At 46.0% G+C, this 12,851-nt stretch overlaps 1 protein-coding gene across 3 annotated transcripts in view; it reads right to left on the bottom strand.

The window, feature by feature from the left end:
* Positions 1–12,851, bottom strand: part of USPL1 (ubiquitin specific peptidase like 1) — a 35,641-nt gene that overhangs the window by 18,391 nt on the left and 4,399 nt on the right. For all 3 annotated transcript variants that reach the window (XM_078865042.1, XM_078865041.1, XM_078865040.1), the window contains 2 exons: positions 12,169–12,850; positions 10,562–10,729 (listed from right to left, as the gene is read on the bottom strand). In XM_078865042.1, the coding sequence (XP_078721168.1) occupies positions 10,562–10,729; positions 12,169–12,850 (850 nt within the window). The remainder of the gene's footprint in view (positions 1–10,561; positions 10,730–12,168; position 12,851) is intronic.

The following is a 12,851-nucleotide window of genomic DNA, read 5'->3' on the forward strand; positions in this document are numbered from 1 at the left end:
GATTTTTTTGTCCACATCGATAAACGAAAAGAATAACACCGCGGTTTTAACAGGATCCGCGGTATTGATCTCCCACATCGCCTCGTAGGAGAGTGGGTATCGTTACATTGCGTATCATACGGTTGAGTGAAGACCTTGGAAACACAGGCTCGACGTGGGGGTCGCACTGCACTGCGCCACATGTGCAGGCACGCACGGAGTCAGCATGAAGTACTTACTACTCGGCATGTTCAGCCCGGTGCAGTTTGGCAAAGGTTTACGGTAGAAGCGAGCCAAAGTTATTTCACTCACACGCACAAGAGGTGTCCGTCCGGCATTCTACCGGCTTGTTTACACTGTACACTTTAACTTGTCCTGACCCTTTACAAGCATACGGCTTTCTTCACCACCACTACCCCCCCGCACCCCCGATGAATATTGTAAACGCAAACACTTCAACATATTTTGGAAACAGGCCGATTTCCAAAATATTCACAGTTAAACCGTTAACTTTAAAACATAAACATGTTTTGTTGCTTAATAACATTTCCCGATAACGTTCTGGCCAACGGTTTTGATGCACGACGCCAGGGTTTGTTTCGCCGAATGGATGCTCGACGATTGTGGTCTTAGTCAATAATTATACTCAATCCCTATAATTTATTGAAGAAAAAAAAAACTTGGTAGTTAACAAAAAAAATACTCCCCATTCCTGTAAATTTCAATGTGCGCATACTGCGCGACTTTAAAATAATTATCAACCGCGTTAATCGCCGAGGTTAAGGAAGGAAAAGTTTTCATGAAAAATAAACGACGTTTTTAGACAACTACCTATCCTTTTAGCATTAACAAAAACAGAAATATTGTATGGACAAAACCACAAAAGTGCTTTTGTATTCATTCAAACTATATTTATTTATTCAAGCAAGAACTACGGCAATTTCTAAACGATAAACGTAATAACTCCGAGCAGGTTTACCAAACAAATCTTCTCTCGCGTGTGTCACCGGGTTGCACCGCGCGTCATTTCGGCACGGCGTTCCGCGTGTGCCTCCGTGTGCTGGGAGTTCCTTCGGGAACTGAATTCAAATCAAATCAGAGCTGAATTCAAACACAGTTCCCGGAGAAGCCCCCAGCACGCGGGGCGAAACGTCGGTCGTCGTGCCCACCGACATGCGCTACAACCCCGAAAAACACATCAAGCAGAACAGATTTGACAAATCTATGTTATCGTGCTTTTCAATGGACTGTATGTATGTTGAACTTCTTTCGCGCTGTGCGTAGATAACCGTGCTAATCGGAGGTGCCAATGAGTGGCTGCTGTGGTTCTTGCTTAAGTGTAACACAAATTGAGTTTGAATTAGCACTAAAAATAAACGCACGACGAAAACCTCCACGGAAAATCTTTCCCTTGTACGCGCAAGGCCCAGCACGTTTGTGTTAAAACTTGACCTATAAATTGCCACTTCGTGACAACGGCATGGCAGAGCCAAGTTCACTTCGTTAAAAAGAAGGGTCAGTGCCCTTCGGCTCTTCAGGGCAGCGGGTCGGGGGCGCTATCCTCATAGCCTGGCTTCGCCTCGCCGCCGTGATAATGCAAACCACAGCCAGACGACAAGCCGATAGCGATTTAAACAAACGAGGTGTGCCGAATTCCGCGAGCCTCTCTTCAGGCGCCACCCTTATCAGTGCCACGCACACAACGCCCAGGGCTCGGGCATCCGCTCTCGCTCAGCCATTCCTGAGGCTGAGGTCATCTTTCCGGGCTCCCAGTGGCCACCGCCGCCATAAGGTGGCCTTATCTTGCAGCCAGCCCCGTGGGAGAGGGCAGCTCCCGACTGCCCGCCCTGCCTGCCCGCCAGCTCGCCTGCTGCCCGCCGTTATCCCGCTTAAAGAAAACACGGCGTCGCCATCGATTGCTCGAAGAGTTTTTCTGCATTGCGCCTAGAAAATATTTACCGAAAATGTTTCCAAAGCAACTGAGGTCATGCAGTCACGTGTTTTTTTTATTCCGTCATTATATCGTTCGTAATAGTACGGCTCATTAAATTTGTTTTGGAACTGACTATAATTGTTTTGGGGTTTTTTTTTTAACTAGGCTTTCTTGATAAAACTCTGAAATTTGCCTTCGTTTACAAGTCACAACCTCCCAAGCATATATGTGATACGTTGTGAAATTGGGGAGGTGTGTGTGCATGTGTATACGTGCGTAGGTTTTCGCTGTTGAGCTGTACAGCTTTCTCCGATGTGTTTTAAGGTTGTGCTGCGTCTTGTCCGACACGACGTCTGAAAGTTCCCTTTCCAGCACGTGGAGCCAAACGTCGGACACCATTCCCAACAACACGCGGTACAGCCCAAACACGCGCGGGAGAGCGATGCGTGTCCGTGAGTGGGAGCGGCAGTGCCGTGGTTAGCACACTGCGTTACCAACCCAGCGACCCAAGTTCGATTCACGCACACGACCAATAACAGTGGCGAACATCTGGACCGGCCCTGGGCATCCCGTAGGTTGACTCGGCCTTAAATGATTACCTCGAGCGGTGTGTAAACATCAGCAATGGGGGAGACAAATGAGGCCGTTTCATTGCGTTGGCCAGACACCCCCTTTCGTGTGCTGTGCCGGGCTTCACACGTGCTAACAGCCCTTGCCTCAACAGCCTGTGTGTAGGCTATACGGGGGATCTTTGTCTTTGTTAAAAAAAAAGTTGCACAGGTCGAACCGTAACGGCGTGGCACGGCACACACATCACCTAACCACAGCATGCGGAGCCGTGTCAGTTGGGAGGGAGCATTTATCTCCACACTCACCTCTCCCACGCAACAGCTTGGCCCCACTCACCAAGTCTCCCCCAACTCCAGCACAAGTTCTTGGCCAAGAAGATCACCACCCCTCTCCGCATGCGAATGACCCTGACTTTTACAACTAATTGACGTCCTATAAAAATTCCACCTGTTCAAAACTGACGCGACCAAAAAAAGGAATCTACGCTCGATCATATATATATTTTTACAATCATTATTTTTTACGTCAATAATTAACTATATTTCTTATATATCATTCGGGAAACTGTAGCAATTTATTATGCTAGATTATGTAGCTTAATGTTACAAAATGTGTTGTGGAGACTTATTAAATAAATGATGTATGTAGAAGATGTAGAGATAAACAGCACGCATAGTGTGCTGTACAGACAGGCAACTTTTGTCCAAACACTAAATACTTAAAACTCATCATCCTACATCTTTTCATTAAAGCATTGCCATATTCCCTGGCGATCAGTATCCACAATAAATAGAAAACGATGTGTCTGTCAGTTACACAAACATGTACATATACAATCTACAGTTACGTGAAACGGCCTAGAAACGCCTTCACTAAAGGGTGTATTTCTAGAGGATATTTCGCAAGGATTGATGACAGTTTATAGGAAGAGTTCATCCCCTTTTGTTGATTTGACTCCCATTCCCCATTGCGTTTTTTTATATCTTCCCACAACTCTTCCCCTCTCTCCTTTTTCCTGCTCCTTACGAATTCTTCCTACCAGTCTCCACCTTCACCTCCCTCCCTCCCCCTCGCTCTTGTCAATCTATAGCTCCTGAGATCAACAGCTGAGGATCACTACGATATAAGCTTGCTTGAGCCGGTCCCTTTCCGCGGACGTTTTGCGATCACCGCTATCTGCTTTCTGAACCCAGGATTAAAACTCGCGCAGAGATCAAAGTGACCGTAAAGAACCACAACGCAAATCTCGCAGACGCGACAGCTAGCATCTTCCTCTTCCAACCAAAGAAGTAAATAAAATATGGCATTCCTCACTCTCTTCCGCGAAGTGAATGCAAGTGGTTTTTTGTCCGTCCTCGCCTTTCAAAACGCCGCGTGTAAAAGTGACGGCGACTTGCGTTTTAAAAGCGAATAAGTAACGGCTGTTGCTTAGGCAGCACCATTGAAAGACGTATGCTTCGTCTCACAAACGCTCTGCTCAATGTCACACGTGGCAATATTAAACATTAACACAAATTATGACATTCAGCAACCCGGCGTGCAGTAGCCACGATGACAATGGCAGATAACGCTCACCGCTCGTCACGAAATAAACGGTTTCTGCAGACCTGCGCGGTAAACATAGTGAAGGGTTACGACACATTTATAAATAACGCGATCTAAACCCAAAAACGTTGATTATGAAAAACATTGGTCGCGAAAGCCTACGTGTTAAACTGATAGTGAATTACGTTAGCGGTTACACTCCAGCAACCCCAAGAGCCAAGGAATAAACCTACTTGTATTGCCAAGTTGTTTAATGTATGGTACGTGTACACGCGCAACCCTTTTGTCAATCCGCTATTGCATGAGAGCCTCTCCATGGTGTATCATAGCGGACAATTTGAACAAGCTTCAACAAGCTGGTCATGTGTAAAGGCAAGGAGCGTAGACGATGCAGCACGGTACAATAAATTTGTCTGCATCGCCCTCAACTGACAACGTTCCATGGTGGCATACGACGCCTGTTTAAAGTGCAATTTAAAACTCCGAATCTTTTTCCCTTTTTCCTTTATCTTTTCTATCTCTTCCTCTCTCCTTTCCGTTGTTCCGCCATTGCCTGCGACACCACAATTATGAGGCCTTACTATGACCATGTTTATGCTGATCGTTGCGCGCTTTCCTGCATTCGTCACGTTAAAAACGTAAAAAAACAGAATTGTAAAAATGTAACCCTCTGAATTTTACACAAAGCGCAGCAACATACAATTCCGGCAGAATGCGGCTGAGTGTGGAGTGCGGTGAATTAAGCTGGCACGCGTACACGAGCAACGCTAACGGATCGACGGGCGCATCCTCCGGGCCGCCACCTGGCCTGGTACGAGCTCACCCCGACTGCTTGAAACATCATAAATTTCTCCCCCCATTCCTACCCATCTCCTCCTTTCCTGCAGAGGCACGAGCCTCCCCCATTCCGCACAGCGATCCGCGCGGCGCTAATGATCTCTGACGCACGTTCGCAAAACCGCATTGCGCCGCGCGAAGCGGTTTTGCGAAATAAATTCCCCGCGTCGCAAACTTTGCACCAACCACATCCGGGCCCAAGGGGAGGATTTTGTTAAAATACTCTCACAATGTTTTGTTGGAGGGGAGTGCGGATATGGACAGGAGAGCTCCCTGCCCACATATCCCGGATTCCTCTGGGGTTTGGATCCATCACTTGACTGTGGCTTCACAACGTAAATCCTGATTTTCAATACCACGAGAATTTTTTTCCATCCCCCCCCCCCCAACAAAAGATCAGGGGTGAACTCTGGGCTAAAAGGGATTTGCGATGTAAGACATTAAAAATGGAAATATTTTTACACATGTACTCTACGATGCCAAATTCTAAAACATTTTCTGCTCTTATGCCTGTTTTTCCTTAAAAGGAGCCCCAGTAAGTGTGCAATAGAAGGGTTGGAATTATGCACTGTAAGCGTGATTTACACGCAAATATAAGCGAAGCATTTTTGCATTGCAAAAAGAAAAGAAAAAAACATTTTCAGATCCAGTCTGGAAAATAATAACTTTACATTTAATATTTAAACAATGCCGGTCTAGCAACAACAAGAAAAGCAGTTTGTACACACAAAACTGCTTTTTAACATGTGTACGAGTGTGTAAGTACAGATATGAAGGGTGGTTTATCGAGTGGCCAGCACACTTTGTCACAATCTCAGCAACCGGGTACACAAAGATTCACCTCCACCCTCTCTCTCTTCCCCTGCCAACCCCCCCCCCACCCTTAATTCTTTAAATTGTCACAAATTGGGATAGAATAAATTATTTTCCCCACATTTGTACCGTCTAATTTGTACTGCCTGTCTCGTTTGCATTGTCTGTATCGTTTGTTTTATAGTTGTTCCATCCGTATTAAGCTTAAAGCTTAATTTGCATGTCATTTGCATGACTCTTAACTACAGTAATTGAGTGTTCCGTGCAGGATCTGGAGGTAGTTGTGAGCGTAAGACTCCATTTTAAATCGCTCGGTCGACAAATCTTTGTTACGTGCCTACCAACAATGTGCACTCGATTCCATACCATGCACACTCTTGCAAATTATTATAATCATTCAGATAATTATCTGAATCTGGCTTGTGCCCCTGCCCCTAGATCGACTCAGCCTCAAATGAGGATCAAGACCAGTGTGATGAGATCTACATTGGATAGATAAGCGATTGGGCACGGTGCTGATCACATCACCCTCTTGTGCATTTCACCAACCCTAATAGATACTTGCTAACAACGTGTCCAGTCTACACAGAAGATGGGAGGAGCCTTGTACATTTGATCCAGCAACAAAACATTTTTTATAAACATTCAAATATTCTGCTGTGAACTTACTTTGGATCCCAGGTCTCCCTTTAGCTGAAAAAAATTGAGTTTGTTTCATTGAATTATCATGTGGTTATAAATTAAGTTCATGGTGATGATGATAAATTACACTGCTACGGTGAAAAAAACAAGCAAGCCTTCCCATAGACAACGATCCAAGCACACATGGCTTTTTAGTGGGTTTTTTTTATTCCCCCACAATACGACATGCAGTTCAGCATTCCAGCCCGTGGTGCAGCTATCGAGTGTGCAGCCGGTGCAACTGCACCGGGGCCCATGGGCTAAAGAGACCGTCTTCCAATCCGAAAGACGTACCGATAAAGTTAGAATAAAAACTGACATACACGAACGTCATCGGAATGGCAAATGGTGAAGGAAATATAAAGGTGCGGCCCTACGACTACCTGTTCATGCCACCGTTTGATGGAAGATTCTCTCTTAGAGGGAGATCTGGAGAGCCCTCTAGTAGGTATTTGGCCTACTTATCTACGCTAGACAGACATCTTGGTAGAGGTGCGAGCACCCACACTCTGCTTCACCGCACACGGCCTGCCGATGGGCTATCTGGGGTACCAAACTTGCACTGCTGGGTCCACAGAGGCGTGGGGAATGAGAGACTTGCCCGTCGTCTCAAGTGCCTCGACGGGAGATAAAAACCAGCGACCTCCAGATTCGCAAGTCCAGCGCAGCAGCCATCACACCACGGCAGGGGGGAGGGGAACGTAATCACGGCAACAACATTTGCCAGCGAATGACAAACGTAAACAACTCGTTGGCGTATCAGGTGAGTCAAAGTTAACGGAACGTAGCTTCCAAACATGTAACTGAAATGTGTTCTGCGGCTACGAATTTCCCAACGTGAAGCTCCCACAAAGCCACTGAGGACCTCCAACTTCCTCTCTCTCTCGCTCCCAAACTCCTGAGCGGGCAACAAAGCGCTGGCTAAGGAAGCCCGTGGGCTGTGCTGAGCAGGAACCCCCACGGGACACCATTACCAGACATTTAAAACCAAAAAGCAACAAGGTTTCAGAACACGCTAACTTTCGCAGAGGATTGCTCACGCACATGACGCTCTTACCGCATGCACCGCTTGAGGCCACGCCGTCGTTCTGTTACAGCTCTCCCACTGCCTGCAGCACTGTGTGCGAGCGCTCAGCTGAAGCCGAATGTAGTCGTCAATTTTCAACTATTGGTTTAAGGAGGAAGGTGATCGTGGGTCGGGGTCGGGGCGCAGAACTGGTACCGCCGAGATCCTGGTTTAAAGTCCATGCCTGCCGCCTGTGATTATACTGCGGTTGTTAATTGTAGTGGATTGACGGTCTCATTCGCACACAACAAAAAAGCCATCACATTTGTGACCAACCATGTGGCTGTGCGTTCGGGCGGGAGGCTCGCAATCAGCAGGGATGCGAGTTCATATCCTGGTTGGGAATTGATTCAGTCAATCATCCCTCTGGGGTTGATAAAATAGGAACCACTTTGTGGAAAAGTTTACAGTAGTTGTCCGACAGAGAAACTTTCCATAGCAATGGGGAATTTCCACCATTGGCTCAGGACTATGAACAGAAGAGCAACACCTCAATGCTAATTTGAGCAAGAAATCACTTTGACATTACTAATGATTCTGCACTTAATTTGGCTAAATTCAAGAACTGAATGTGAACCACATTGGTTTCACTTTTAATGCGAGGTTTATGCCGATTGCGCGGGCACTTGTGTGCCCTGGATTTTGCCCACTTTCCTGCAAAAACGTAAGTAAAAAACATATAAAAATATAACCCTCTGTATTTTACACAAAGCGCAGCAACATACAATTCCGGCAGAGTGCGGAGCGCGGTGAATTAAGCTGGCACGCGTACACAAGCAATGCTAACGAATCAGCGGACGCATCCTCCGGGCCGCCACCTGGCCTGGTACGAGTGGGTAGCAAAGTGCTGCCACCTACTGTGTAGACCAGAGGTCATTTAAAGGGACATCGGATGAGTTATATGACGGGCAATTCTCTAACACGAAGGGTTGCACTGCTCTGTGAGAGACTCTGAATGGATCCATTGTCTCAAGACTTGACAGGGAGAAAACAATCCGTGGAACATTGGGGGAAAAGATTAAAACAAACTATTGATTTAAGGCAGGCTTCTTTGACTCCAGCCTCACACAATCCTTCACAGTACCATGTTTCCATACTTGCCAATCATCGTGTATGTACTGTACAATGTGCAACAGCTTCTTTGCATCATTCAAATGGAGAAGAGTGGTGAACAAGGAAAGACGGACCAGTGGGGAATGTGAGGACTGGAGGTTGACAAATCTGACCTTAAACTAACGATTGAAACAGTGATGGCTCTATAATACTTTAATTTAATATTTGAACATTGCAATCCAATGGAAGAGTAATAGCACGGCAATTCAATGGCTATGAGCAAGCCACGTGGTAACACATGGTAAACCCATTGTGTATAGTTGGGCAATTCTCTGTGAAGAAATATTTTCTGGGATTTATCCAAGAAGAAAAAAAATACTCAACAACGAAAATGACCAGGCATACCAAGTAAAAATCTTGTGAAATAAAAAAAAATTAGTCTTGAGACTCAGCAAGACTTTATTCTGACAATTTAGATTTGTAAACAACTGCTGGGACAAACACAACAGAGATTTCGCAATACAGAAATACCTTTTCCAGCCAGAATTATTGGAGGGTGAGAATTATTGGAGGGTGAGAGGGTGAGTCTTTCCGATTGTGGGGAAGGGGGGATATCCAGCATCATCAGCAGCCATGGTCAATCCACTGCTGGTTGGCAAAACACAACTGCATTTCAAGACACTTTGTAGTTTCTTTTGGTTATTATTTAAAATGACCGCTTGAAAGGGAGCCCACAACTTTGCCCGTGTGACTGGAGTCGAGTTATTTTTGTTTACCTAGGAAAGACTTGCCAAGCCCCAGGACTGGTTTTCCACAGAGTCCAACATTGGCACGTTTTGGTCAAATCCAATACTGAGCGATGAGCACGATAACATCGATCAAATTGTTACTGGTTTGTACGCATAAGACTCTAGGGGAATGTGCCTTGAGCGAGCACCTATTATGGCTAACAAAATCCACAAGGAGTTGAGATGGTGGTCACCATCAGGCTTGGCCTTGTCTTCCCAGTAAAGATCTTTGCACAATTGGCTTGGTATTCATTTTAGGCTGAGTCGATCTAGAGGAAAAGGGCCACAGGCCAGATTCAGATACTCTTTTTCCAATAGTGTGCATGAGATGGAATCAAGTGCACATTGTTGGTAGGCACTTCACGACGATTCGTCGACCGTGCGATTTAAAATGGATTCTTACGCTCACAATACCTGCGTCGGATCCTGCATGGAACATTCAGTTACTGTTTTCAGTCATGCACGTGATATGTTAATGTTACATATGATTATAAGCTCTAACTCATTCAACACGAAGTGCTTGCAACAAATGAACCACAATACCTTGCTGATCTCGTCAAGGAACATAAACCATCACGTGAACTCCGGTCATCCTCAGAGCGGCTTTTAGCTATTCATCAAACAAAGATGGTCACTGCATCACGCGCTTTCAGATGCACTTCTGCGGTCGTCTGGAACACTCTTCCTTCCGATAATTAGGAAGCCACTGCGGCTATGCACTTTTAAATCTAAATTAAAAACGAATTTCTTTACAACTGCTATTGGTGTCTAGTTTTTTTCCTTCCCCTGCACCTCTAATTAGCACGGTTGGCTACTTATGGTGCGAAAGAAGTTCAACATACATACATTTAGAAACATGCATTTAGATTATTTCGATTATATGGCTGCTATAAATCTCCATATGATAAGCCACTTCGTTGAGCTATCATTTGTGGCCAGGTCACTCGTGAAAAGAAGATAACAGCTCAGTGGACTTTACGTGGTAGAATAAAAACTTTGTTTTATTTTTATTCTTTTTTAGTGATTTGGCTACATTTCCTATACTTTACACTGCAATCGTTTATTGGATTTTTTTTTTGTTCATGGAATGTTCTGACCCCATGCCCATCCTGGACATCTGTGAAAAATAGCTTTACAGCTCATCGGATTCCTCCAGCGTAAATAAATATTCAGATTCTGACATACCTATCATTAGGTCCACATTTTAGGCAGTGGGGGGGGGGGGGGTCCGGGGGGAGGCGGGGAAGGTGGGGGAGCAGGCACAGGCAAGGCTGCACCTTTACCTTAACCTCTTACCCAGCTGGCACTTGAGTCGCGGCTGCATTGCACTGAAGACCGTCATGCGCACGCCGTGCAGGGTGGCCGTAGCAGCGGCGGTGGCTGCGAGGGATTCGGCAACGGGAGCGGTGGTGGTGGCGGCGGTGGCGGCAGCGGCGCCGCGTGCCCGGTGCCCTTCCGGCAAGCCTGCGAGAGAGAGGCAAGGCGCGCCAAGTCGCTCGTAAGTTACAACAGTAGCCCCCAGCCTTTTCACACGGAAGGCCTGCTTTTGATCAACATGTATTTTACTCCACAGTAAAAAAACATATATATATAGGATTCAATGATAGGCCACGCTGAAATGTCAAGCGCCAATGTGTAACCGGCAGTGGCAAAAGGCTCAGTTATTCCAGACTCAAATGTACGTTTTATATTACTTTGGGCGCGTTGCTTTAATGGTATTGGCACTGTCGTCATCAATACTTATAGTACGCACTTATAGCGTTGTTGTCATTCGCCTGCTGGATGACAGCCTTCCCACTGTGTGGATCATGGGGATTATTTGACCATACTTCCCCATGTTCATAAGAAAGGGACCTTGGTGTTTACACATTTGACATAGAATTCCTGTTAAATGTATTTTAGAAATGCATTCTTTCCCAAAACTTACACTTTAAAAATGCAATCCTTCGAATAATTAGCAACTATCAATACAATACAGTCCGGCACTTATCATTACTAGAACTAATGTTGACATTACCAGCAAAGGCACCATAATTCTGACACACGTAACGATTATTATTAGTGCTGGTATTGTTGAAATGTTTTCAACAAACAACGTGTTTACACTAAACAAGTGGGGCTGTCACTTGCTTTAAGTGAGACACTGTCAGGCCACCCCTGTTTAGTCTGCTGATATGGTCCAATGACAGGAAGTCTGGCTCTAAGGAGACCTGCCCTGATCATCGTCTGCTTAATAGCTGGTGTGGCGTAACAACCCGCAACCCCACACACACACACTCACACCAGGTTCGCGACGGCCGTTAAAACACCAGGGGATGTAAACTAAACATACACGTGGCTCCACAAAAAAACTCCTCCTTAAAATAAGTGCCAAATTACGGCAGCTCGACAATGACCGATGTGCACGGTTGCAAAAACGAGCTGTGTCGTGTTTCTAACGATATCGACTGTCGCTTAGCCGAAGCTAAATTCACGTACACTGTAAATATACCGCCGAGGTCAGTGAGTCAGAAATGTTCTCGTCTTCAAAAGATGTCAGACGATGTACAGCCTCCTTGACATGCTGTCAAACTGCCGCCCTCCAGAGGGGATGCTACCAAGTGAGATTGTTGTCCAAATAGAGCCGACGACTTTGAGAAAGCAAACAATTGTGCGCAAAATCCGCTTCGCCATAAGCGAGCGTCAACTTCAAAGTAACTTGAAAGACATTTGATCCACTGCATTATTTGTTCATCGGATGCACTCCGACTCCACTCACTAGTGGGCGGATATATCGCACAATGAGCCATACTCCAGAGCTACGCGCTGACTAAACATGATCATAATAATAATAGACCATGATACATTAATAAAGTTCGTGCTCCACATTTCACAAGAACATTCAGGGCAATATGTTCCATTACCTCCGCTTTGTAGGGTGGTGGCAAGCATGGCCTGTGCTTGGTTATACTGGGTTAACAGAGTCTGCACAAAGCATTCCTGAGATATTCCGACACTGCCTTTGGGTGCGCAGATTCTACTCTGCTGGAGAAACCTTTGCTGGACACTCCTGCTATGCACCAGGACCATCAAAATGCAGTCGAGCCAGCACAGGGCATATTTGTTCTGCCACTGTAGCATACGACCCGCGAGATACATCCAAGGAGGCTGAGCAGCGTCCTCTTCACTCCGCTGGTCGTTTTCTGTCCTCAGTCTCGAATAAGAATGCTCGGAAAGCTGCGCTGGAATTTCCAAATCTAATCTGCCTCCGTGCGAGCCTTCTGAATGTTCGTCGATGCCTCTCGTTCTGGACGGGCAGCCATCGCTTTCCTCGCTTGAACCCCCAAGCCCGCCGCGAACCTCTCTCGTTTTTGAAATGTCAACACTCTGCGCGCAGTTAATGCGTTTCTTCAACGGGGGAATATCTTTTGGGAGGTTTTGCTCTGAGAAATCGCCGCAGGCCCTCGTTTGCTTTATAGGTGAGCCCAAAGTCTGGATGTCTTCAACAGAAGTACGCATTCTCCTGCGGGCGTTAGCACGATGTTTCTGCGCACTGGCTTTGGTCAGAATCCTCCCGATCGGGAAGTACCCGAGTGGATAAATGCAC

Source organism: Lampetra fluviatilis, chromosome 19 (genome assembly GCF_964198595.1).
Source record: "Lampetra fluviatilis chromosome 19, kcLamFluv1.1, whole genome shotgun sequence".
NCBI classification, from domain to species: Eukaryota; Metazoa; Chordata; class Hyperoartia; order Petromyzontiformes; family Petromyzontidae; genus Lampetra; species Lampetra fluviatilis.